Below are 27595 nucleotides of genomic sequence, written 5' to 3'. Positions count from 1 at the left end.
ATCATTTATTTATTCATATAATATAATCTTATTTTAATAAAATTCAGAGAAACATTATCATACATGAATAAATACAATACTAATATTGTAATCAATAAACAATTATTTTTCGTACTTAAAATTGTTTATTACAACACAAAAAAAATTGCGTTTTATCATTATATCATTAATGAAAGGAATGATTGAATATATATTTGACAACATCAATTGATTATATTAATTTATACTCGCAAAATACTATTACACACATAACAGTACATGGAGTTCAAGAATACTACTAGCCTGGGGTATTCAGAAATACTAATCATAAATATTGTTTAATAACAAATTACTTTGCCTCCAGAAAGCCCGAATATTTTTTTAAATCTAATGAAGGCATATCAAGGTGTTAACTAAAGCAAATCCTGTGATTAACTCTCGTACAATATTCGCAAACATTTAAAATATAGTTATTCTATTTTGCCTAAACTAAATCTAAATCGTATCAAATAATGTTTAATAATAATCATATATTAATGCTAAAGAATCGCGTGTAATTCAAAACCTAACTCCATATTTTATTTTATCATTTTTTCATATACTGAAAACATTATATACATATAACTTTCAAATGAAAACGACGGTATTTTTTTGTACATAAACTGATACAATCTTAATTTTAAATCAATATTTATCAAATTTTAAGAATTTTAAGTAAAACATCAGACAAAATGTATATTTGGGTTAGAATTTTCGCACTGGAAGCCTGAAAAAGCCAATTTTTAAACATTCGTAGCTATTTTTTTAATTTTTGAACAAACACTAACCACTATATACATAAAAATGTAATTATTTTATCTATGCACCTAGTGGCAGATCAAAGCTTTGACGACAAATCTATAATTTGGTCACAGCTACTCGCTATATTATGACAAAAAGTCTATTTAAAAAAGAGACCTGATTTATTATCTAGATGTTTTTATAGATTTCAATTAATTAAATTAATTAATTAGCCTAAATAATTAATTAATTAGCCTAAATAATTAATTAATTAGCTTTAATTGTTATTAATTTAAAATCAGAGTTTTTATGTAAAACAGATTTCTTTTTTAAAAGATATCGCGTAACATGTAGCGTCGTGTATTAACATAGAGTATATACTCGCACTACTTTAAACAATACGAACGCCATTATAACTGGATATATAGAATAATAACACCTCTATAAATTTATCTATGACTCACTAATGATACCATAGACATTAAATTTTTATATATTCTGTTATAAAATCCAAATACTAATTAGCCGATTCTCAGTAAGTTAACTAGACGACAATTGTCTAATAAATAATACCATAAATTTCAATGTTACGTAACCTTATATGTTATATGTTATTACTATATTTGAAATGGAATTTAAAGTATGTAACATCAATAACTACATAATGAAGTAGCAACGATGAGTGCTATATGAATTATATAGTTTATATTCCCACAACATGAAACACCTGTACCTCAATGCACTTTCAAACAAATTAGGCCACAAAATTAAAATATAAAGGGAATATAGATTCCATGAAAAGACAACTTTCTATATTTTTAATTAAAAAAAAGCGTTAGATATAGAAAATGCATAGAGGGTGAAACTGAATCTAGTAACGTAGTGTTGGGACACACGTGTCTATGTACAGGAGTTCCCTGGATGTAATTCCTGGGAATTAGAAGTGGTAGTTCCCCCACGTGTGTGGGGAGGCAGTTCCCTACATGCCATAACCATGGTAGGGCGCCGGTGAGGGAGCCTGCGCGGCATACGCATACGGAGATGCTTGGGCAGCCACACCTGGGTATGCCATAGAAGGTCCTGGAAAAATAGACAAAGGCAAGGTAAGCAATATATATATATATATATATATATATATATATATATATATATATATATATATATATATATATGTATATAATTTTTATAAATATTATAATTATAATATTGAAAATATAACACACCTATTATAGGTAGAACAAAATTAAATGTAAATAGTACGTTAAGTAATAAAAAATCTATATATATAAAAGAAAGTCGTGTTAGTTACACTATTTATAACTCAAGAACGGCTGAATCGATTTGACTGAAAATTGGTGGGCAGGTAGCTTAGAACCAGGAAACGGACATAGGATAATTTTTACCCCGTTTTCTATTTTTTATTCCGCGCGGACGGAATCGCGGGTAAAAGCTAGTTTATATATAAAACACTACAATGCAATGCATTAAATATTTTGGAGTGTAAATATTAATACTGCGAATAATTTGAGTAACAAGCAAAATTATCAGTAGTTGTATAAACCAACTGAAGTATTTAATAGAGTTTGACTTATAACCTCACAAATTACCATCATATTCGATTTTTTTAATTTGACAGTTTTATAAAATTGTGGCTAAAGCATTTAACATTCGATGGTGGGTAAAACCATAGAGCACAGTTGATCTTTTTTTAAATGAATATGTACCGGCAGTAAGCATGAGCTGGGGCTCCATCATCATGGCGGGCTTGGCCTCGTGCTCTGCGCTCTCAGTACTACGTTTAGCGTCCGCCTCCTCTAGCTTCTCCACTTTAGTTGTCAACTCGCGTACAGTCTACAAAAACATTTTTATTATATTTTCGTTTATATTTTCAGAATTATTGGAATTAAGTTGATGCCGGAAAAATGTAATAAAATTCTTCACAACAATATGTAATTACAATTTAGGTTTTAACAAAGTTTGCTCAATATCCAAACATTATGTTTGTAATTTAGTGAAATAATTAAAAATCCAAACAGCAGTATAAATGAGCTGTTTGATTTAGTATATATTTTACTCACTTGAATTAAGAAAGGCATTGCAAAGTCCATAATGTTATGCCTCCATGCCAGTTCAATAACTACATCGGGTTTCAATAAATCGTAACACTGTAAAAATAAACAAATAATTAACATGTCAATATCTAAATATAATTAATCTTATATTTGAAGTCATCCATTATCCAGAAATCTGTCCGTATTGTTGTAAAGTTCATAAATGGAGAATATTTTGAGAACTTATGACTTTTTCCTTTTCCATATTTATAGCGATTTTTAACAACATTGTACCTGACAGCACCGAGTAGTTTCGGACCCGTCGGGGAGTAGTCGGTGCCGTCACCGGACGATCACACATGAGTTAAGCCGTTCTTAATTAATTAATTATTATGTCTCACGAAAGTTTAAACATTATACCTGATACAGGCACGCAGAGAAGCATTCAAAGTTGTCTCGCTCCAAGAACCAGTTAAGCAATTCCTCAGCGACGTCAGACTGACGCGACTCCGCTGCATACTCCATGGCGTCCGCATACAGAGCGTCCTTCTTGCAAAGCTCCACACTCTGCTTCCATCTGTTGTTGCCTGACATAAAAATATATTTATTTATTTTTAGGAAAACCAACAGCCATTTTTACAAAGTAGTTAAAACAGTAATTAATACAAACAGCTAATAACACAGGTCAACAAAAAAATTTTTTTTTTTGGGTTTCTGTTCTCTTGCTTAAATTCTGATTCTAGACACTGAAAAACACTTTAATATTCATATTTAGTCCATAAAGTTTGCTTTGATCTGATTTATGACGATAACTATGATTTAATTCATTTCATAAACAAAAGATGGCAGCAAAAATTGTCCCAGTTTCTACAAAAGCAAACTTTAATCGGAAAAAATTTTTTTTTCCTTATTTTTGTGGTAGGAGAAACCAAAATTTAACATGTAGAAGTTAGATCCAAATATCGTATTGACCAGTGTAATAAATCCTCACAAATAGAAGCAACAACTGTTACTGAACTTTTAACATAAAACTGAATTCACTTTCGTATATACATTGTCATCTTTACAATAGGCATTAATATAAGTGTCACTGTGCATTTGAAAGCAAACAGTAATATAAACAATAATTTAACTTCTATATTTTCGTATAGAACATCAGTGGCTCAGGGGTTAAGCACTTGACTTGCAATCTGCATGTCCTGGGTTCAAATTCGACGTTCTTACATTGAAGGAAAACATCGTGATGCTGCACATATCTGGGAAGAAATTCAATGATATGTGTGAAGTCAACCCGCACTTGGACAGCGTGGTTGACTATGGCCTAGTCTAACTTAAGGTAGGCTTCGAGCCATCGGAGGGATGTATAGTGAGCTGATGATGATTTCGTATTGATCAAATAAAATTAAGTAAACAGAGAAATGTTAAATTCTATATATGTAGCAAAATAATTAACTATTTTAATTTTGTTAAAATTGTAGCATAGTGTTTATGGTGATAATGTTGCAGGTTACGGGCTGGAACGAAATATTTATCTCTGGTTATAATTAACCTGCAAGATTATTTAACATAAAGATATTAATTTTTTAATAAATAAACAATGTAACCGGTCATAAATACCTTTATATAGATAAGCAGCAATCCTTCTAAACTCAGTTAATTCGTGTTTCTCTAGTTGTTGTGCGAGCGCAATAGTATCGAAGTTATCGAATGCATCTATCGATGTTCTTAGACCCTGAAATAGAATACAAAATAATCTTACTAATATTATAAATGCGAATGTTTGGATGGATGGATAAATGTTTGTTCGAAGGTATCTCCAGAACGGCTCAACGGAACTCGATGAAATTTGGCATAAATATAGAACATAGTCTGAAAGAACCACATAGGTTACTTATTATGTTTTTTTTCTTATTCCGTGCGGACGGAGTCGCGGGCAACAGCTAATATTACCATAAGTTAAATGACTGTTCAAAATCATGGTCGTCGTTTAAAACGGTAAACTCGACCTAATCGCCAAATGGTAATGGCGTGGAATATATTGACAAAATTGTAACCTGGTAATCTTCTTCATCAATAAGCAGTGAATTGAGTGCTTCATTAACGGCCTTGTTGTTCAAACTCTGCACAGATCGGAGGTAGGCCTTCACCAGCTGCAGATGACCAGCTTTGGTGAAGAAGTTGACAGCGCGGGTGTGGTCCATGCGTGGTGCGAGCACCAGCAGCAGATCATTCAGTAACAACGGCTTGTAGTCCAAATAGAACTGGATTGCTTTGTAGTATAGTTCCATGTTTGCCACCTGAAATATATCGGTGTCATATTGGATGTAAGTAGAACTCAACATACTTCAAGATCCTGTGGACAGTTACAATTTTATAGACAACCAATCTGTTATAAATGGATAAAGGCTTGCTTTTCTACCTTCAAAACGTCTGAAAACTGTCATAATTCTTGATAATCTAGCTAATGAATGATTCTTTCATACCTTGGTGATGATGTCTTTGAAGTGTCCCTCGCGCCAAGCCTCTGTGGGGTGCTGCATCATGGTAAGAGCCGCGTTGTCGTACTCCTCGTACTTGTCGTACAGGAATACCAGCTCCGACCACAGATGGGCTTGTTCCGCTGCACGTAACACCTGCATCGAGTAAGAATATGCACATAAATTACTTAAATCTGTCAAAAACAGCTGCTAGTATAGATTTCAACAAAATATATATGTAACTAGCTGTCGCCCGCGACTCCGTCCGCGCGCAGTTAATAAGCATAGATGACACGTTCGTAGATTTACCATAGCAGCGCCATCTATTGATTACTTACTCAACCCAGTCGAAAGGTATCGACATCTGTTAGAATCATTTGGAGTTAACAGATAATTGTGACTGTCAAATAATAACAGACAAATAATTAGCAATAAATTAAAATTGCGACTATAATTTGAGATTTAAACTATCCTATCTCTCAAGTTGGATCGAACTGCACATGGTGTGCGAATTTTATTATAATCGGTTAAGTGGTTTAGGAGTCCATTGAGGACAAACATTGTGACACGAGATTTATATATATTAAGATATCCAGGTCAAATGCAAGTATTATCTGTTACCTATTTTTTTTAAATCTAATGTCACAATAAGACGCAGGTTTTAATTTGCAGTAGAAGAGATGATCAATACTTCTATTTATTATATTGCATGGATACTATATATGAATATTATCTTACCTTAGGTATATTAACTCGAGACCAGAAGAGTTCCAAATGTTCGCGCATCTTGGCGGTCTTGTACTTGGAGTAGAGTATGGCCAGCTCGGTGAACATGCCCATATGGGCGCGCTCTAGACCTAGGGCAGCTTCCAGGAGGCTGATCAACTCATCGAAGTGGCCTCGGTCCTACAAATGTATATCATAAAATTAACATACCAATCATATTAAAAAAAAATCTATGAGATTTAAAAACGCGCAAAAATTTCATTTGACACTTGACTTTAAAGATACTTACGATAGATAGACTTATATTTGATTGGAGAAATATCAAATAGATTCGTCACCTATATGTAAATGTGAAACTTCTCTGTTATCAACCACATAGTACAACTTACCTGATAGTAATTGATGAGGTCCTCGAGTTCATCAGCGTGTACAACAATGTGGAGGCCGCACATCTGCGCCAGTCGGAACTCTCCGGCGTCGACACACGCGAAGCACACCTCCTTCCATGTACGAGTAGAGTTCGCTTTGCGCGCACTGTCCACAGCACCTGGTCAAACCAAACCTGGTTGTTTAGTCAAACTATTTCAATATAACAGCCTTAATATATTATCGAAAATAGAAAAAAAAACTAATAATATATCTATATTTATATATATTTATCACTTTTTTAGATCTGAACTTTCAAGGAAACCTTTTCATAATATTACAAGTTAATTTTACTTTGTTATATTCAAGGATGTAATTTTATGTGAAAACACAACATGTATTAATTAGGACACCAATTTAAATCTGAGAGTTTAAATTTCTAGTATTCTTCTAATAACTTAATTTTTTTTTCTCTTGTTTATCGTAACTACATTAAGAGTAATATTTTAAAATTTTCAGTAATAAACATCTATTATACCTTGGAACTCCTTAAGATGAACCAAAGTGATTGCCAATCGGGCAAAGTTGCTGACGTTATTATAAAGAAGTTTAGCAGCATTGTACATCTTGTCCTCAAAGCATCTGTCACCGATCTTCTGTATGTCAGCGTGGTTGGGTCCAGAGATGAACTCCTCTAAGTCAGCCAAGCGACCAGTGCGAGCGTATGCGTAGATAAGTTCCGATTCGATATAAGATTCACGCGCCTTCTTACGGGCCATCTGTAAAAAAACTTATAATTAGAGCCAAATACCTTCATCAATTTTCTTATAGTTCAATAGTCCATGATATTTGGTAAATAAATAAATATATAAATAAAACAATCCAAACTTAATTATAAAAAAATCTAGAAACTTCAATGGAACTTAATAATTAAAATTGAATTAGTTTTTGCTATTAAAAATTGTTGAGTAATTTTTTTTTTAAGTAGATATTTATTTACAGCATATAAATTAAATATCTCTTCAGAAAAAAATTACAATCAGATTTCCATCATATTCGTGCTAACGCAATTAAATTAATATAAAATATGTTAATAAAGATGAGACTCGCCTGTAGATACCGAACAAGATCTTCCCAGGACTGTTGTTTAGTGGCGGTATCCACCACATCCATGTACGCTGAAGGATCATCAGCCTTGATGTATGAATCAATAGCTTCTTTGACCAGACCTTGCTGGAGCTGTGCCTTAGCGAGCTGCGACCACACTCCCGGCTCGTTGCAGCGCTCCGCAAACTCGTAGGCTCGTTTCAGGTCTTTTACTTGTTCAATTAACACCTGTAAAATAAATTATGTGCAACATTAAAATTTTACAAATAAACCTTACATGCTAAAGAACTACATTAATCTTATATTTAATAGGATTTTTTTTTATTATTTATGGCAACTGAATTGTGACAAGGAAGTGAAAATTTATAATATAGATAATAGAAAAAATTTACAACTTTCGTTTTTTTTTAATTGGAATAAATTATTAAAACAGTACCTGAATGGCGGATGTGTTAACATCGAATTTCTTGAAGATGGCAAATGCTTCTTCGTACAATTCGTTGTTGATAGCTATGTTCGCGATATCGGGGGCGTCGTAATTGTCCAAGCGATTGATGTACTCCATCACGCGGCTTCGATCAGCCTTGATTGCTGTCAAAGAAAAACAAATGGTGAGTTTTAACTGGAAACGGGACATTCACTTCGGAACAGGTGGACAAAATATTATCATCCGCCTAATAAAAAAAAATATATAGAAATATATAGGCGATTTAAAACATATTGTTGTCTCTACTCTGTCAAAGAGAATGAGAAGTATAAACGAATGTTTTTATACAAGTGTTTCGACTGTGGAAAGGTCAACGTCTTCTTACCTGTGAGTATAAGCAAGTTCTGTAGATTCCTGTGATCAGAGAACACAGAGTTGTCGAGTACAATCTTCTCAAGCAACTCAATCAGTTCATTCGGCAAGTCTGCTGTCATAAAAGCCTTTACCGTCACCGAAATATCTTCAGGATCTTGAGTCTCCGATAATGCGGTTTGTACAACCTGGAAATTAAATTTTAATATAACCACAATATATATAATTATTACAATGTTTTTTTTTCTAAGTAAATGTAGTTAATAAAGTTCTTACCAATACATTTATTGGGAATAAAAATAAAACTTACATAAAATTTATTTAAAAATCCATAATTATATAAAAAATCCTTGCTCAGAAAGTAACAAACGTGCAAAAAGACATTACTAGCTTTTACCCGCGACTCCGTCCGCGCGTAATAAAAAAAATGCACAGAAGATAAAAAAGTTGCTATGTCAGTCTCATAGTTCTAAGCTACCTCCCCATCAATTTTCAGCTAAATCAGTTCGACCGATCTTGAGTTGTAAATAGTGTAACTAGCACGACTTTCTTTTATATATACAGTAAAACCGTTTATGGCGACATCGTTTAGAACAACATACCGGTTAAACTGACCAAAATCAAAGGTCCTGGCTGAATGTTATATGACCGCTTTATCGAAAACATTGGTTTTTACGACATTGTTTACTACGACATACCGCATTAAGCGACCTCATTTGGTTAATTTTTTCGGGGAATTATACCTATAGAACGACCGGCTCAGCTGTATTGTAAACAATTTGAATAGGTAACAGTATACACATCTGGCACAGTATAATAGTCAAGTTTCACAAAAAACTATAGCTAACTGCTTTGGGCATGCAGGTTTTAAAGATCTTACAAGTCTTATAACAAGAACCTCAGATGATGTGATTGACGATGATGAAGAGGACAATATTTCTTTGGCTCAATTAGCCCAAAATTTACGACCTGCTTTATCTACTACTGAAACACACGAGTTCATTGATGTAGATCAGTCTATTGCAATTTGTGCACCAGCTACAGAGGATGATATTGTACGTGAAGTTCAAGAGGAAAATGAACAGGAAGACTCGGAAGAACAATTTACAGTGCCAACTTTGATTGACGGTCTTAATGCTGTTAGTGTATTACGAAAGATTGTTCTTTTTAATGAAGAGTTCCACATGCAGGGAAATTGTGACGATACGCTGATTAAAATCCAACCTGAATTACAAAATGTGTATACACGACAGAAGTGTTTCAAACAAACTAAAATTACAGATTTTATGCATACAAAAATGATGGAAAAATGATATTGTTCTTTTATATTATACGTTTGTATTGAAGTCAACAAAATGCGGTTTAATTTCCTACATGAATATACATATCTTTCCTATTAATACCTGTCACCGGTTGTTACAACTATCGGTTTTTACGACTCAATATGAGTAGTCCCTTCGATGTCGTTATAACAGATTTTGACTGTATATAGATTAAGACATACCTGGTCTATAAGTTGCCGTTTGAATGGATTGGATTCAGCGAGTACTTCCAGCCAGAGATCCTGGTCGCGGCGACGTACAAGATACCGTGCTTGTGTCTTGAACAGTGAGTTGTCGTTGCAGACGGCGATCAGCTCGCGGTCGCATTGTCCACGTTCATAAGCCACGCATGCGAGATGTGGGTCGCGTTTCTCACAGTAACGACCCACCACACGAGAGTCGTACCTGTCATACACAAATCTTGTAATGTACTAGTGTAAAAAAAAGGTATTTGTAAGGTAGACATTTAAAAGATCAGTAAAACATTTTACTTATGTAAAATGGTAATATATAACAAAGGTATTCAAGAAGTTATATTTTAAAACATCGTCTATAATATTAATGACAATCTTACTATTATAAAAGCGGATGTTTAGATGGATGGATGTTTATTTGAAGGTATCTCCGGAACGGCCCAACGGATCTTTATGAAATTTGGCACAGTTGTAAAACATTGTCTGGAACACATAGGCTACTAATTATGTTTTCTTATAATGCCGCACGGACGGTGTCGCGGGCGACAGCTAGTACTTCGTAAAAACGTTGAAAAGAGATAACATTTTATTGTTTACTTTTCATAATCTTAAATATAAATGGAACGATTTTAAGAAGTCCTTTACTAATAGTAAATTTTTTTCACTGCAATATATTATAGTCATATTGTGGCATAAAATTTAAGGTCACTCACCATTGGTTCTCTTTGAGGAATCTCTCTGGGTTATTGTTGGAGTCAATGTAGATCTTGGCGAGAGCATTATGGGTCGCGGGTTCCGTACAGCCCTCATGCACGCGGGTCTCCAGCCATGGGAGAAGTAGTTTCAACCTGCATATAATTTTAAATAGTTAATTATTTCAAAAATATCAATAATAATTTCTAACTTCGCACAATTATCGCCGTGTCATATCTAGACATAAAATATGTTGTTAGCAATTTTTCAATTTCTTTTTAATGCACATAGCTTTTCAATTAATAAAAACTAGCTATCGCACCTAGAGTCGTTTAAAATGAGGGTCTCTATTAGTAGAGTATACAGGAAATCTTCACTAAGGGGCTACCAGTGATGTACTACTACATGCTACGGATAAACTAAGACAGAGATTTAACAATCAGTTATTGTTACCTATTTCTCTTCTCGACCTCAGCGACCAGCTCGTCTGTAGAGAACTGTCCGCGGACCACCAGTATCAAGTTCTTGATGATATCCTCTGCGCAATCCACGTCGAGTAGACCTCCCACTACCACCGGCAATCTGGACGGATTCACCTGAAATTAATATGAAAATATATTACGTAAAATTGGTTAAATTTTTAATCCAAAATGTTCTAGATATTTTACTGTAGAATATTATATAAAATACAAGACTCCAGAAGAAAATTTTATAATTTTCATGCCCCGGAACATTAGCAAAATATTTTTTTTTTTGCGACATACCTTTTGCACATAAATCTCAATGTATTTCTGCAGACTGTTTCTGTATAGATAGAGTACAAGATCGTGTACAAAGTCAAAGCGGTCGCACACAATAATGAGCGGCAGTTGGTCGGGCAGCTTGGCTTCTTTCAGGAAGTTCTTAACGCGCTCCGCATTATAGCAGTTTGATTCCCGGCAGATACGTTCCACTTCCTTTATCTGACCTGTCTTGCAGGCAGCCTGGAATTTAAAACATCATTAGTCGTATCTGGCGAATTAATTTGATATTTTAAATAATTATTTCGTATTTTTATTATAAATTAAAAAGAAGGTAGTCTTCAAGACTATTGTTACAGAACAAATATATTTCAGAGTTAAGGTTCAATTTATAACAATGAAATGTAAATTAAAATCTCAATTTAAGAAATAAAAGTAATTCTAACCTGAATATACTTGAAATGGACTTCCGGATCCTGACTGAAGTTAACAATAGAGCCAAGGAAGTAAAACAATCCTTCATAAGTCTTGAAGCTTTCAAACAACTCGATGAGTGCTTTAGTAGTCAGCTGCTCGTGGTATTTGGTAGCGATTTGCACACAGATCTGCAAGTTCTGACGTATATTCGCCTGCAGCATCGCTTTAAGGCATTCCAGAGAGTCTTCTACTGAGAGAGTTCCGAAGTAGGTCACCAGCCAGTCAGCGGACAGTAAGTGGGTGTGAACCTGTAAACAAGTATAATTATAATTTAAATTTAAACAAAAATTTATAATTTCATTCATCATCAGCTCACTATACGTCCCCATCGAGGGGCTCGGAATCTACCCCAAGTTAGGGGGTGACTAGGCCATAGTCAACCACACTGGCCAAGTGCGGGTTGACTTCACACATATCATTGAATTTCTTCTCAGATATGTGCAGGTTGCATCACGATGTTTATAATGTATTAAAACGAATATTTTTAATTTCCGTATTTTTCCAAACTAATAACAATCAATAGGAAATCTTAGTGTTGCCATTTATGGCTGTCATAATTTAGTTTCCCTTATGGCCATACCGGTCCGGATAGCCTTATCAGTGTATATAGTATGTCTCACTCACCACAGCCCGCTTGATGTCATACAAATCAGTATAATGTTCCAAGGCTCGCTGCAACAGTCCCGCTTTCTCGCAGAGCTGGGCGACGTGCGCGCGGTCGTAGTGCGTGAACATACCGTTACCGAGGATAGCGTCTGCTACCTGAGGCGCTGACATCAAGTTCATCTCCAATAACCTGAGGAATTAATAAATTGAATGAATTATAACTGAGGTGACAACTGGAATGACCAATTTTGAAGACAGAGAATTAAAAAAAAAGTGACTTTCAGTAAAGTACTAAGTAATTTTGATGTGAAACATCTATAGGCTCACTTGTAAACCGAATTGCTGGCGTGGCGACGCTTGCCGTGGCGACGGGTCGCCACTCTATACTGAGGTATACATATATATATATATTTTATTTTAATAATATTATCTTTTATGCATATTACTTGTACACACACGATGTTTCACATCTGCCAGGCGTCCCATGACGGCTCACATTTTTTGTATTAATCTTGGGATTAGTTAGTAACTTAAAACTTTTATTATAATCTATCCATTGAAGAAATTAAAATTAAATTACGTTTGTACCACAAATTAATCACTTATTTTTGTAATATTATCATCACTTAATTTACTAAACTAAAGAAAACACTAGAAGAAATTAATCATAACATTTTAAAATACCTTGTCTGTAGGGGTCCTTCCTCAGGGCGATTATTCTTCAACGCGTCCAAGAGGAATGCGGTACATTGCTGCACCATGTTCTGTTCCATGAAGACGTCTACTATCTGGTTGATGTCAGCTAGCGGCGGGTCTTCAGCCACCAACATGCCAGCGAAGCCTGCACCTTGCTCAGGGTTGGTGCGCATGACGGAACGCAGTAAGTAAATATAGTCTGGTGTGTATCCAACCTGTAAGATATTTTATTTAAGATAAAATAATGACTATTTAAACAGGAATAAAAAGGAAAAAGAAGCTATTTAAATTTAGCAATTATCAATCATCAGTACAAGTTAATACAAAAGTATTTTAACTAGAGAGGGAGATTGAAAAATAGGTACATAGTTTTGACTTTTAAAAACAAAAAAAACAGAAAAAAAAAGCGAATTGTAAGAAAAAATAAGTTAGTTATTTCTTTTTTTTTTTAACATTTGTTTTCTTTTTTTTTTTGAAAAATTATAAATGATTGTTTTTTTTTCTTTTGTCACTAAATGTAAAAATTAATTTAATGAAGGAGAAGGGGGAAGGGATTGGCTCCTAAAACACAGGGCATTGCCCCAGTTCAGGAACCAAGGCTTCCACATAATTGTGTATATGAGTGTTATTTATTTATTATTACTATTATTTTTAAATCAACAAAAATTTACCAAATATTCTATTATAAAACAGTAAATGGGGAGTAAATATAATAAAACATACCTTCTTAGCATAAAGAACAATCTTCTGGAACTGTCCCGTTTCAGCAAAACATTGGATAACTTTGCTGGCAACATTAGCACGTAAGTATACGGACAAGGCAAGAGTGAGGTCCACTGGCTTTACTAGATCACCAAGTTCTTCCGAGCACTCCAGCTTTTCTTCTTTAAGCCATTTCTCCAGAAGTTGCTTACGACCTGATAGAATATTTTGTACATTAACCATATTTTCCCAGTTATTCTTAAATTATATAGACAGCTAGAATAACTATAGATATAATATTACCTTGTAGCAATACAGGGCGACATAGTTCCAATGATTCAAACTTATTCAACTGCGCTTGATCTAGTAACATGCCAAAATATTGGAGTAGAGGCGATGTTTGACCAGACTGAGTCGGCACTTGTTGGAAGCGTTGGATTGTTTGCGGCGTACGCAGTATGCCCCTAGGAGCCATTGCTGCGACCTGATGTCAGTACATAAATTTATAATTATTATTTTGAATTGTTAAATAAAAAAAAAATGATTTAATTGATTTCAAATTTTCCGGCTCAAAGGATCAAAATAATTCTTTCCTTTGATTGACTTAATGAAAATCAAAACGGTCATGGGACCGTTTTGATTTTCATTAAGTTTTGATTTTAATGGTAAAAGTTATAATGTTAACCTTAGCTGCCTCAGCGTACTGTCCATTGGTGAACAGCATGTTAAACTTGCGAACAAAAAGTTCTTCAGCCCCGGCGAGGTTGTTTCTAACGGCCAGTCGGAGAGCCAATTCAGGGTTTTGTAAGACAGTGTTTATATAAGGTACTATGGAGTCCTCTTCCACTGTCACTGACAGAACTTGTCCTTTTCGGTTTACACCTGACAACAAATAATTAAATTGTAACTTATAAACTTTATAAGCCTTCCCTTTATGGTTTTTACTTTAAAAGATCCATTTATTTACATTACAGCAATGAACTAGATAGTACAAAATTAGCAATTACATTTTAACAAACAAAGAAGTCCAATTTAAGGGATATAAACTCACCAATAATTCCACCAGTTGCTTCATGGGGTGCGGTAACAAATATAGTGTCCGATGATATACGGTTCATATAGATGCATGTTCCAGTCTCGATGTCGTACATATGTATGTAGCCGTATTTAGTGATGAGGTAGATGACGTCATACTTGGGCGACACTTGCATGGCCACCGGGAAATCGTTCTGCGCCTCCGGTGGGAAGAATACGTCTACGGCTTTCTTTGGGAACGGTTGGTTTCCGGCGGGTGTTTGACCAACCTCTGTTAAATTAATATGCTATTAATTGAGACAGTTAAGTAAATGAGTGTAATTATTGTAGGAGGAGAAAGCTAAGCTTGAGGTCTGCAACCTTCATTGTTACTTGTATAACCACTTATAAATGATAAACATACCAATAATATGCAGTTTCCCTCCTTGCGCGGTCCTCACAGCAAAACAGAAGAGGGTGGAGGGTTCAGCGTTACCCTCGGCTTTGAATGTTGCAAATGAAGCCGCATGACCCTCGATAGGCTGCGAGCACTTGCGTTCCACAGAATACAGCTGCATTGCGCCAACAACACGGTTCTGTTGCGCCGAAATACCTGACAAGGAAAATTTAAATAGATATGAGATAGCTAAAAAAAATTAAATCATACAAGTATAAAGAGAATACCTACCCACTAACAACAGCCACTGTTGTTTTGGGTCCGTCCTGTAGTTAATGATTTGACAATCCGCTAGCGACGAATGCCTATCAAATATTTTCACGGGGGTGGAGTCGCCCTCCATCGACCAATGGTACACCGAAACTCTAGTGACCAGCGCCAGGGTATTCAAGGAAATCCACTTCCAAAATACGATGTCTTCAGTCATAGTATGCGCCTTCATCTTGGATTTCATTTCGATATTAAATATCTGGAGCGTTTTTTGAGCTAAAATGAAATTGTATACATACTTTTATTTATTAGGGTTACAGCAAAGAAAAATCTGTTTCTAAGAAAAAGTTCACAAAAAAGTGCGCTAACGCGACTAATTAAAAAAATCTCGTCTATTATTTGATGTTGTTTTAAAACATAGGTGTATTTGATGTATCGATAAACCTATTATAGTTTTGATTCTTATTTCGTAAGAAGTTATCTATATATATAAAATAAAGTCGTGTTAGTTACACTATTTATAACTCAAGAACGGCTGAATCGATTTGACTGAAAATTGGTGGGCAGGTAGCTTAGAACCAGGAAACGGACATAGGATGATTTTTTACCCCGTTTTCTATTTTTTTTTCCGCGCGGATGGAGTCGCGGGTAAAAGCTAGTTAATAATAATATTCACTTATATCCATTCAAATTTAAATTATCAGTTCAGATGTTTTAAAAAATTAAATTTATTACATAAAGCACCATTTAGATTATTAACGGCTCATTTAGTGTTTGTAAGATATCTAGTGTTCCTGTTCCGTGATCGCACATAGTTAACTGTAGGAGGAACTGCGCATCTCTGGTAGTTATATAACGAATAACGATTTCTTTTGAGTGCTCTAGCTATTTAAATACGAAGCGCTGCGTGTCTGGGCCAACAGAATTCTTCATCAATGATGGATAACGTAGTAGACATTGAAAATTTGTTTGGTATACTATGAGCTGTCGCTAGAAAAATATCAATCATTAACATCACTTGATAGATCGTTGTAAAGATCTGTTGTTTATCACCTTCAAGTAGAAAAGCATTATGAAAACCTTAGTTAAGAGATATTGTACTACATCTGTAATATAAGGAATACGGAAAAAAACTACTAATTAGGGGGAAACCTCAAACGCTACAGGGAAAAGTACCTGAAAGGTTTCAAACGACAGATTTCAAAAGCCTTTAAGTTGAAACGTGTTGTAGTACGATCCTTTGACGTTGCAACGTAGCAACTTTAGGAAAACAGCACTTTTCCAGACGATTACGTTACAATCGAGTGGTTTTTATTTTGAACGACGCAATATGACATTTTATTCGTAACACCAACTAGTCAAAAATTGGTATAAGTTTACTCGGTTTTATGTGTGTGTGTGTGTGTGTATTCGTGATTTCTAAAACAAAGGGACTGATTTTGATTGATAATTCTAGACATATCTTATTCTTAGCTGTAATTTCAGGGAAGTCGACATCGTCGCTTAATTTTCTACATTTTAGAAGCTTTTTTATGTCAGTTTTCATTTAATTATTTTCAATTAGCATATTCAAATGCAGTATCGACTAATTCGTGTATATAGCATGTACAAGGCATGCCTTTTAAGTTCTGTCGTTTCAATATTTCCCGGCAATTTTGAATTTTGAACTGTTTTATATTCGAGTGTGTTTACATTTTGAATCTTAAAACAGTTGAAAGTATTAAGATTAATGCTATTGTTTAGTCACAGCGTCGATTTGAATCTGCCAGGTAACGTACGAAAATGAATCTTTCTAAGGAAACTGTTCGTGCAATAATTTTCTACAACTTTAAAAGACGCCTGACACGGCTTCAGTGTTTTGAAGAGCTTACATCTGTGTTCAGTGATGAAGCCCCATGTCTGCGGACTGTCGAACGCTGGTATTTAGAATTCCAGCGTGGACATACTAGTCTTAGTGAAAAATCTCGCGAAGGACGTCCAAAATCCGCCTTCACCGAAGATAACATCATTGCTGTGAGACAACTAATTCTCGAATATCGTCATGTGACGTATCGAGAGATAGAGGTTCTATTAGGCATCTCAGGGACAACCATTCAGAAGATCTTGCATCAAGCGCTTGGTGTGAGAAAGCTAGTTTGCCGTTGGATACCGCATTTGCTTTCAGACGATCACAAGGCGGCCCGCGTCAGATGGTGTAAGAAAACTCTGCAAAGGTTGGACCGAGGAGAGTCAAACCACGTCTACGACATCATCAGTGGTGACGAATCTTGGATCTATGCCTACGATCCTAATTCCAAACAACAATCTACAATCTGGCTCTTTCAAAACAAGCCAAAGCCGACTAAAGTTGTTCGTTCGCGAAGCACTTTAAAGAAGATGGTGGGCCACCTTCGTTGAAAAAAAAGGCCATGTTGCGACTATTGCACTTGAAGATCGTAGAACGGTGAATGCTGAGTGGTATACCATAGTTTTTTTACCACAAGTCATCGCCGAAATGCGAAAATCTAACTCAAAGCGACGCATTATCCTGCACCACGACAACGCAAGCTTACACGGCGCTCGTCAAACGATTGAGTATTTGAAGCAGGAAAAAGTAGAAATTCTTGACCATCCTCCATACAATCCTGACCTAAGCCCTAACGATTTTTTTACATTTCCTAAAATTAAGAAAAGTCTTCGTGGTCAAAGGTTCCAGTCCGGTGAAGAAGCAGTCGACGCTTTCAAGTGAGCCATTTTCAACACCCCCACTTTAGAGTGGAATAAATGTTATAATAACTGGTTTGAGCGAATGGAAAAGTGTATTAAGCTACGTGGTGAATACCTTTAAAAACAATAAAAAGTACTATAAGATTCTAGTTGTGTTTTTTTCTTCAAACGACAAAACTTAAAAGGCATGCCTCGTATTATCATTGGTCCATTTAGTTGTTTACTTCACAGTCTGGTACGCCCACTTCAATAATATTGCTAATAATAGCTTTCGTATCTTATAAGCAAGTATAAAGACCAACTTAAATAGATTGTTTTGTCTTGAAAACGAATCCAATAATAATAAACTTTGATAAAATTGTAAGCTATACGTTTATAGTGACAAACTCTGTAGTAATTTCATAATGTAATAATTGTTCTTTTTTTTATTAAAAAAACACCTCGAAAATTAAATTGACTCGCCATTACTATTTTTATCGATTAAACTAGTTACATGGATGTATGAAATCTATCCCCTAAAGGTTAAATTAGTGGGCGTATCATTAACCTTTACGATTTCCCATTGTATATTGTAATAAAAAACATGTATAAGCTATCATAAAGTTCATTAACATTCCATGAATAAAAAAACATGTATGATTCTAATGAATTAAATGACTAAGTATATAGTGTATTATATATGATCGTAGCACACGCATGTAGTAAATAATAAATTAATACACACCTGCAAATAACCATTCTATGAAATAAAGGTATCCTATTAATTATTTAATACTCTTGCGTAATTAATAACAACTTATACCATACCGTGCAGGTTTAGTTCACTTTTTAGCCGACTTTAAAAAGAAGGAGGTTATCAATTCGACTGAATTTTTTTTTATATATAAATATATACATGCAAATTTTAAGATAATATATCTGCATGCAATTATCAAATGTTATTGTTTTCTAAAACGTCTCAGGGATGAGCCTATCATGCGATAGAACTCTTTTTACATATAATATATATTCGTAGCTTTAGCGTCAAACAAATACTACAACTAAGTCTAAGCTATCATTGACACTATTGAAGTCCGAATAAAATAATTTTTTCTGTCTATGAACAAATTTAATCATTTAATTTGGTACAGATATATCTCTAACACAGCTTGTTATTAGATAAGCGAACATTGACACTATCTATGTAATTTGACATTGCACGATATCAGATGCGCTGTATAACACCACAAGATATGTATAAATTATATTTGTATACAGTAACTGTCATATACATAGTTACTATACGATCATATAGATTAATAGCTTGACCAGGAAAATAGAAAACCTGGCATGGAGTAGCTCAATCACCTTCTTGGCTACATCACGCGCAAAGAAATTAGTTCGACCTTTTACCACAACATCTTGATGTAGGTTATATATATTTCTGGTCAGGTTATACCGTGGCCAATGCTGTAAAACATGTACAAAAACATTGTTGTTTTTTGTATGTTTCGCCAGTGGGAACTCCCGGTTATATGTTCAAATTAAACTGACTCAATCCATAAGTCTCATTACTACAAAATATCTGATCTTCAAGTATATGGCGATTTTTTGTGCGTAATCATATTAAATAAGAGCTCTATTTATTGCCGAAGAAATTTTACCCATATTTATAGGGAACAAATAAGTATTTCACTGTATATCCACTCCCTTGCGACCTCCTGAAGTCTCAGCGTAATTTATTTTTTTGAACGAAATGTCATTCGAATAGATAATCAGTCGGGTACCTCGTAAGCGAAAAAAATCCATTCAAATAGGAGAAAGAGTACTGGCGTATCTCTCGACATTTCCTATGAGAAATGTATGTCGAATTATTGTATTTAACCAAAATTAGGTTAAATTTGAAAACATCGAACCTTAATTCGAAACATGAAAATGATAGGCGTGACTAAGCGCTGTTCATCAAATAAAAAACTTCAACCAAGCCCTCTTTGCTTTGTTCTGTATAGAATTAACGTAACTGAAGATATCTTTCATTAGAAAGATTCAGTATATGTATATGTAATACTTTTGTAACTAAGGATTATTTTTTTTAATTTAACAAACAATCCAAATAAGGATTTTGATATTAATGTACAATTAAATTATTCAAACTTTCGTGAAACATTATCACTAACTTATATAGAAACGGCTAAAACACTCACGTATATATATCCGGTGTCGTCACCGACTAGTTTCGAGCCCTTCTGGGGCCCTTCATCAGGGTGAGTGGGACTGGTATTATTTCGCGGACGCGGCCCGTCGCCCACTCACCCTGATGAAGGGCCCCCAAAGGGCTCGAAACTAGTCGGTGACGACACCAGATATATGTACGTGAGTGTTTTAGCCGTTTCTATATAAGTTAGTTTTAATGTACAATCCATAAATTTTCGAATAAGGCTTAGGCACTATTATGTAATGTTGGTGCCAAAAAATTGTGCCAGAAAACAAATTAAAATTCAAGGTTCAACGAAAAATCTATTTTATCGTGCCAATAATATAAATTTTCCTTTATTATTTTAGTTCAGCAGCGAACTTAGAAGTATCGAGTAAAATCGAGAACTAAATAGTTTAAAACACATATATTAGTGATGTGATTAATTCAAAAAGAAATAAAGAAGCCTAAATTACGTGCACCCACAATTCTTTATCGAATGTACAGAAAATTACCAACGAAAATGTCACCTTTCTAGTAAGCAAGTGGCATACACAATTTGCCGGTGTTATAATAATTATATTTAGAACAAACAATAATACGATATCAAATCATGTTAATCAATTTATGCGAAATCTCAGCTTCCGTAATCCCGTAGTTAGCCACTTGTTTTGGGTCAAGAATATATTGTACACGAGATGAGTCACCGCCGCGTTTCTTCCGTTCCATGACAGCTCTGATGTAATCAATAAATGACACTGCATAATTACAACAGAAGCAGAGTATTTTCTTCATTATCTTACTAAAGATTTTGTTTCTTTGTTTATAATAAACAATAACCTTTTGTTAAAAAATGTCTTTTAGCTTATATTTGGTGGATATTTCAAATGTATAGCTTGATAAATGACGATAAACTTACGAATATATTTTTTAAATGTTCCGTCATCGTTTTTTTTTTATTATTATTAAATATATTTTACAACAAAAGATTTGATGGGTCTTATAAGCGAGAGAAACAGCTTGTGTTATACTGACTAACAATTGCACTGTATGCTCGTCAACAGAAAAAAAAACAGCGATGCGAAAAAAAAAGCGCATCACGAGTTTATTTGTGGCCGGTCAGCAACGTTCGGCAATAAAAACACGAGTTAACTCATGAACGGTCAACAATGTGTTACAAATGTTGACTGTTTGAAAACATAAAATAAAATAATTTTAACTAAATATAAATAAAATATTTTATATTTTTGATTAAATCATCTCTCAAAATTTGTAATAAATTATTATGTAACTGTATAGTTCTACACACAAACACTAACACATTAAATTAGTTGTTATGTAATCTTTACTGACCTTCCACACCAGCCTTTCCCTTGAGAGCAATAACTTTGCTTGCCGGGTTCATGATGGCAGAGTCGGCACTAATAGGCCTCCGTATAGGGTTGGTAGGGTCGGCCATGTCAATGATGACCACCTCAGATGTTTCACCGACCTTCTCTCTGACGCAGATGAACTTATCAGACTCCATTGTGAGAGTGTTGAAAGATATTGAAGCTGGATTGATTCCAACATTTGTGAGCTAAAAAAAAAATTTCAATAGAAATTAAAATCTTACACTTATAAATAATATTTCTTATTATAGTTTTGGCTAATTAATTAATTATTAAATGTATTTTTTTTTCAATTTTTGGATAAAATGCCAGCCCTAAGTTGACCTAATTTCTGATTATTAATTGATTACTTAATATCAAGGAAGCAAGTATGACAATAAAATTAAAATCTCAGACTACCCTCTATAGGCCTTGGTTACAACATGTTTTGTATAATAAGATAGGAATCATAAAATAAATTATCTACTACCAGTGAACAAAGACAAAATTAATTTAACATTTTGTTTTTAAACTACATTTTTGTTTTCTTGAATTATAAAATAATAACACATTTTATTGTGAAGTTTAAACAAGTCCTATTTAATACACTAGTTCATCCAGTCTTTCTCTCAACTTGGATTTCTTAATCAATATTTGCACTTCTTCACACAGATGAATTTAATAACATGTTCACAGTTTATAGGAAATGTAAATATTTTTTCCTCGACTAATAAAAAAACAGCACAAATAATAAGTATAATAGTAGTTCATAATGCAATACTCCAGTCAATAGATTAGATAAAACATGACTCCTTATAAGAATCCTACAAGAAAACCTCATCCAAATATAATAAAAAGTGTATCTAGTAAGTATAGGGCCATAGAATTCGCTGTAATTTAATTATAAGAAAGGACATTACTTAAGTAATTCATTGAAAAGATTTAAGATTACAGACATAGATATATTAAAGAAAAAGTATTTGCGTGACCTAAATATTCGGTAATGGGCATAGTTGCCAGCAAATCATATGATCCAGAGGGGAATACGTAAAGATCAATACCGGTACACCTCCGTAGGCAGAGTAGGGGGTGGAAGCTGTCACTTCAATAATTGCGCAATGTCATTTTTACACTTTTATTTATCTAAAAAAAGACATATTCTAGTGTCTAAATACCTTTGTTCAATATATTATTACAGCTGCTATCGTTCTCATCGAGTTGCTACCACTATCGACAAAACCAATAAAAGCCGATGGGCGTACTCACCTGTAAATGCTCTTGGAAACGTATAGGCAAAACCTGTGCCATAGTTGCGATGTACTTTACTTTATCTAAATCAAACTGGCCTTACAGCGATGCCTAATTATCGCGGAGCCTGAAAAATTAACAAAGTTCAATCCACTGATATCTCATCCGTTCCGAAAACACCTTTGACAATCAACATGGCGTTCATTCATGTTTGAAAGAAAATGACAATGACCGGACTGTGACAAAATTTTATTATTTTGCAATCTAAATTCTAAAAACTAAATTTACTCACTGAATTTACTTGTGTCTACATGAAGAAAAACTGTACGATTATTCTTTTTACTATTTGTTACGACAAATGACGAATAATGCACCCGCGGCTGCCACATACACAAATGAATGAAATGAAACGAACGATTGTCGATTACTAGATAAAAAGAGATGGAAGATTGGTGATCGTTGCCAATCTGCCAACAGCCAAATCACTGCCAACTACCAATTTTTCTAAAGTTTTGAATATGCGTATAAAATAAGTTGCCTTTTAGTCGGTAATTAAAAGGAATTTGGTTTTTACATTAATTAATGTAGGTGATCATCATATCTCACACATAAACCTAATATTAAAATTTACAAACAATTTTAACCAGTCCAAAATATGAACCAAAAAACCGTATTTTGTGTAATGTTTTAAACGGGACTGATTTATTTGAATACAGCCCTTGGTAGCCCTAAAATCTAGTTTTGAGAGGAAAAACCTATCGACAACACCGCTTTGTTATCCTGTGCCTTTGTGTTTTGTTGACAAGACAATTTGATTTTGACATTGACATAAACAACAAAATAAAGACATGATTTGCAATTTGCTATAATTGTGCAGCAGTATTTTAAAATCTATTCAAAATGGTACAGTTTTCAAACTCTAAAAATTTACATAATGGTTATAACGTTTTCACTATGCATTTAATTTACACGATTTTAGTTTCAGTTTGGATTCAACATGTTTCATGAAATTACACGACCTTTTAACATGAATTATCGATGTTATTCAGTATCAATGCTACCTGGAAATGAAAGGCAAGACGTGGAAAGAGGAGGAAAAAGTAAGATTATAGAAAATATTTTGTTATATGTAGAAAAAAATTGACGTATGACAGTATACATCACCACTAGCTGTCGCCCACGAATCCGTCCGCGCGTAGTTAAAAAAAAAACTTAATATGGGTATGAAAAATAGATAGCAGCCGATTCTCAGACCTACTGAATATGCATTAAAAATTTCATAAAAATTCTGTCTATTATGGTATGGTATGAAAAATAATTTATTGACATCTAAAAATACAGTGTATTATCCAGGCTGTGCCTAGTGCGAGGACTCAGCTCAGTGACTTAACAAGAAACATCGTTAGATGACAACACATGGGCATTAAACAATATTAGAGTAGTTAGGTGTTAAATAAACTACACAAGAAAACAAAAACAAAGTATAAGGAGTATGGTAACTAACATTGTGACACAAGAATTTTATATATAAGTGTTTAAGGGATTAAATAAAAATTCACTTTTTTGAAAAATGTGTAAGCATTGTATTATATATGAACAGGAAAGACAAAGAAAAAACATATGTGACATTTATATTTACAAAATAATAATTTACTTCTTTTTCGATGTGACATCTAACTAAAAACTATAAAAACTCCTTAGACAATAAGATTGCATTCAGTACTTTGCATGAAAAGTTCAAAACCTTTTATGTAAATTTTAATCCACAAGCCTGGTCTCTCAAGTACATGCATATAACTCATGCCAAGCCAAATTTTATTATATTTTTAACTAGTACAGTGTTATTTTCCAGTTATAATGCCACCATCAGCATTGGAAATGCTAACCAGGTTAAGCATTGAGTACCCAATGATATTTAAACTGACAAACAGGAAAACTAATAGAGTCACACATTGTGGTGTCTTGGAATTTGTTGCGGATGAAGGAAAAGTTTACCTACCACATTGGGTTTGTATGAAATGGGAATTATCAATAATTTTTTTTTTTTATAAGAGAAGGGGGCAAACGAGCAGCGGGAACACCAAGGTGTTCATCGACGCCCATGGACATCTGCAATACCAGAGGAATCGCAAATGTGTTGCCGGCCTTTAAGATGGTGATATGCTCGCTGTTTGAAAAACATGTTTGATCTTTCATTCCTGCATTTAATTAATTGTATTATTTATATGTACAAACAACTATAGAAATTAAGTATTCACATATATTTATTGCTGCCAACTCACTTAGCAAGTTCACATTAAGTTTCATTCCGTCCCAGTGACTATACTAAAAATGTAAAACTGTGTTAGCACAGAACATATTATTGTAAGATAGATAACTTGACTAAATTCTAATATAATTTTTATAATAGATGATGGCTAACCTGGTACTTGAAGAAGGTACATTACTTCAGATTGAAAGTGTCTCACTACCGGTGGCAACATTTTCTAAATTCCAGCCATTATCTGAAGATTTCTTGGATATCACGAATCCTAAAGCAGGTAAAACTTGTTTACTTCCACAACTTAAAATTTATTAGTCAGATAAATCCTATAAGCACAGTATATTTATAACTCATGTTTATTAACCAAATTAATTAATAATTATTAATCAAATCTAATAAATTCCAAATTTCCTCACATCAACTTTTAAGGTTACAAAAAGCCTGCTACACTTCTTCAGTTTTAACTGTACAGTTGGACTCTACAGTTAGAAGTTATTTGTAGGCAAAACTGAGAACTGTACATAATAACTGACGGTTCAAATTTTGCCTACGCACATTATGATTCAACCTCACAGTTCATTACAGTGTGTGTGTAGCGGGCTTCACATATTTTTGTTCTATTGTAAATATAATAATTGTTTCTTTAAAAAGTTTATTTATTTTTTATGTATTTTGATTTACTGATCTTAGAAAAAAGAAATCATTTAATAAATATTGTTTTTTTTTCAGTTCTAGAAAACTGCCTAAGGAACTTCTCTTGTCTAACAACAGGTGATGTGATTGCCATCAAGTATAACTCCAAAGTATATGAATTGTGTGTATTAGAAACTAAACCTGGCAATGCTGTAATAATTATTGAATGTGACATGAATGTAAGTGAATGACTTTAATACATTAGATACACTTCTATGTCACGTGAACCTATAATTTCATAATGATACTAGCTGTCGCCCGCGACTCCGTCCGCGCGCAGTTAAAAATGGGGTGGGGGGGTTATGAAAAATAGATGTTGGCCAATTCTCAGACCTACTGAATATGCTCCCAAAATTTCATGAGAATCGGTCAAGCCGTTTCGGAGGAGTACGGGAACGAAAACTGTGACACGAGAATTTTATCATAATGATATATGCTTTAGTTCACTGTTTAATTACTAAGTTACTGTACATATTAAGATTTATTTTATTTCACAAATAAACAAACAAAATCTCAAAATGTTTGAATGTTTTTTTAATTCTCATAAAACTAACTTTTTTTGTAAATTTTAGGTTGAATTTGCACCTCCTGTTGGTTACAAAGAAGAGGAACACATCCCAAAAAATGCAGGTGGTAATTCTGGTGTCAGTATGGATGAGGACCCAGCTGTGATTATGCCGGAGCCCAGTGGTTTTGTAGCCTTCAGTGGTGAAGGCAACAGGCTCGATGGAAAGAAGAAGAAACTTACTAGTGAGAGTGAATCGGAGTCACAGAGCTCGCAGGCCAGACAGGTAAGTTAGAAACACATAATAAATTAGTACATTCCAGTAATGTTGTAAAGATTAAATCTTAATGATCACTAATACAAGAAGCTAACACTGTAAGAACATTTTAATTTTTATGAAGTCATCTTTCCTAAAGCTTAAGTCTAATGAAAACGATGACACGAGAATTTTATATATAAGATAATATGCATTAATCTACATTTCCCTTTTTTTGGTATCTAACAATTTTTGACCTTACTGATTTTAGAGTAAATTGAACTTATTTTTGTCTTTATGTTTTAGTCTTATGTGCGTGGGATTCCTGATTATGAGTGGACTGTTGGTACGTTAAGATTTATAAGAAATTCGCGACCACCAAGTGCCAAAGAAGAGGCACCCACAGAACCATTTGAGGCATTCAAAGGCGAAGGTTTCACTCTACGCACTGCGAAATCCAAGAACTAAGTCACCTATGATAAATAAATAGCTCCTTGTTTTCCTATTTTTATAAAGTTTCCATAAAATTATTAACACTTCAGTGGTGTATGCTTATTCCATTTCTTTTAGTTGAAATAGTTTAATTATATATAAGTTTCTAAATTAAGTTGTGCATCGTCATAGATTTAGCATATTGATTAATTTACAACATAAAAATATTTTTTTGTTCCTTGTATAATAAAAAACACCGCAAGAAGTTTGTTTTCTTTATACACTTGCAATTTAAGAGAACAAGTGTGGTTTCCATATTCTTTGAGCACTTTGAGATGAGAGAAAAAAAGTTGGGGAACCAACTTGCCCTATGATGATTCCATAGTTACCACAGTTCTGTGAAAATATAAATACCAACAGAAAGTTAATTATAAGAAATAAATAGTGACTAATTTACTTTTGCCCCCTGGGCTTAACAAGACTATAATAAAAGGTTTGTGTTCAAATATTTTATAGAATAGTGTTCTTGTTGTGTAAAATAAGGTTAGTGTTC

At 33.9% G+C, this 27595-nt stretch overlaps 2 protein-coding genes across 3 annotated transcripts; one reads left to right on the top strand and one right to left on the bottom strand.

Annotated features, from left to right (window-relative positions):
- Positions 1-1068: 1068 nt before the first annotated feature.
- LOC106714600 (clathrin heavy chain) lies at positions 1069-23308 on the bottom strand. The gene is made up of 29 exons (XM_045683289.1): positions 23186-23308; positions 22912-23020; positions 21629-21854; positions 15418-15672; positions 15154-15342; positions 14767-15021; positions 14401-14597; positions 14019-14199; positions 13737-13930; positions 13002-13228; positions 12336-12507; positions 11681-11959; positions 11259-11477; positions 10948-11090; positions 10515-10649; positions 9790-10012; positions 8299-8473; positions 7923-8077; positions 7490-7714; positions 6918-7158; positions 6403-6560; positions 6026-6193; positions 5294-5443; positions 4865-5107; positions 4428-4542; positions 3231-3397; positions 2838-2924; positions 2484-2610; positions 1069-1839 (listed from the first exon to the last, which is right to left on the bottom strand). Exons 2-29 carry the CDS (start codon positions 22951-22953, stop codon positions 1739-1741), a joined length of 5049 nt encoding a protein of 1682 aa, XP_045539245.1. The 5' UTR covers positions 22954-23020; positions 23186-23308; the 3' UTR covers positions 1069-1738.
- Positions 23309-23739: 431 nt separating this feature from the next.
- On the top strand, positions 23740-27252 carry LOC106714570 (ubiquitin fusion degradation protein 1 homolog). Of its 2 annotated transcripts, none has more exons than XM_014507644.2 (7): positions 23740-23796; positions 23879-23993; positions 24746-24900; positions 25304-25433; positions 25886-26028; positions 26422-26640; positions 26917-27252. In XM_014507644.2, exons 1-7 carry the CDS (start codon positions 23794-23796, stop codon positions 27076-27078), a joined length of 927 nt encoding a protein of 308 aa, XP_014363130.1. In that variant the 5' UTR covers positions 23740-23793; the 3' UTR covers positions 27079-27252. The 2 variants fall into 2 exon arrangements, with proteins under 2 accessions (XP_014363130.1, XP_014363129.1); XM_014507643.2 differs by having other exon boundaries at positions 23873-23993.
- Positions 27253-27595: the final 343 nt, after the last annotated feature.

Source organism: Papilio machaon, chromosome 21, assembly GCF_912999745.1.
Source record: "Papilio machaon chromosome 21, ilPapMach1.1, whole genome shotgun sequence".
Classification (NCBI taxonomy): Eukaryota; Metazoa; Arthropoda; class Insecta; order Lepidoptera; family Papilionidae; genus Papilio; species Papilio machaon.
This window is presented reverse-complemented; position numbering and strand designations above follow the sequence as displayed.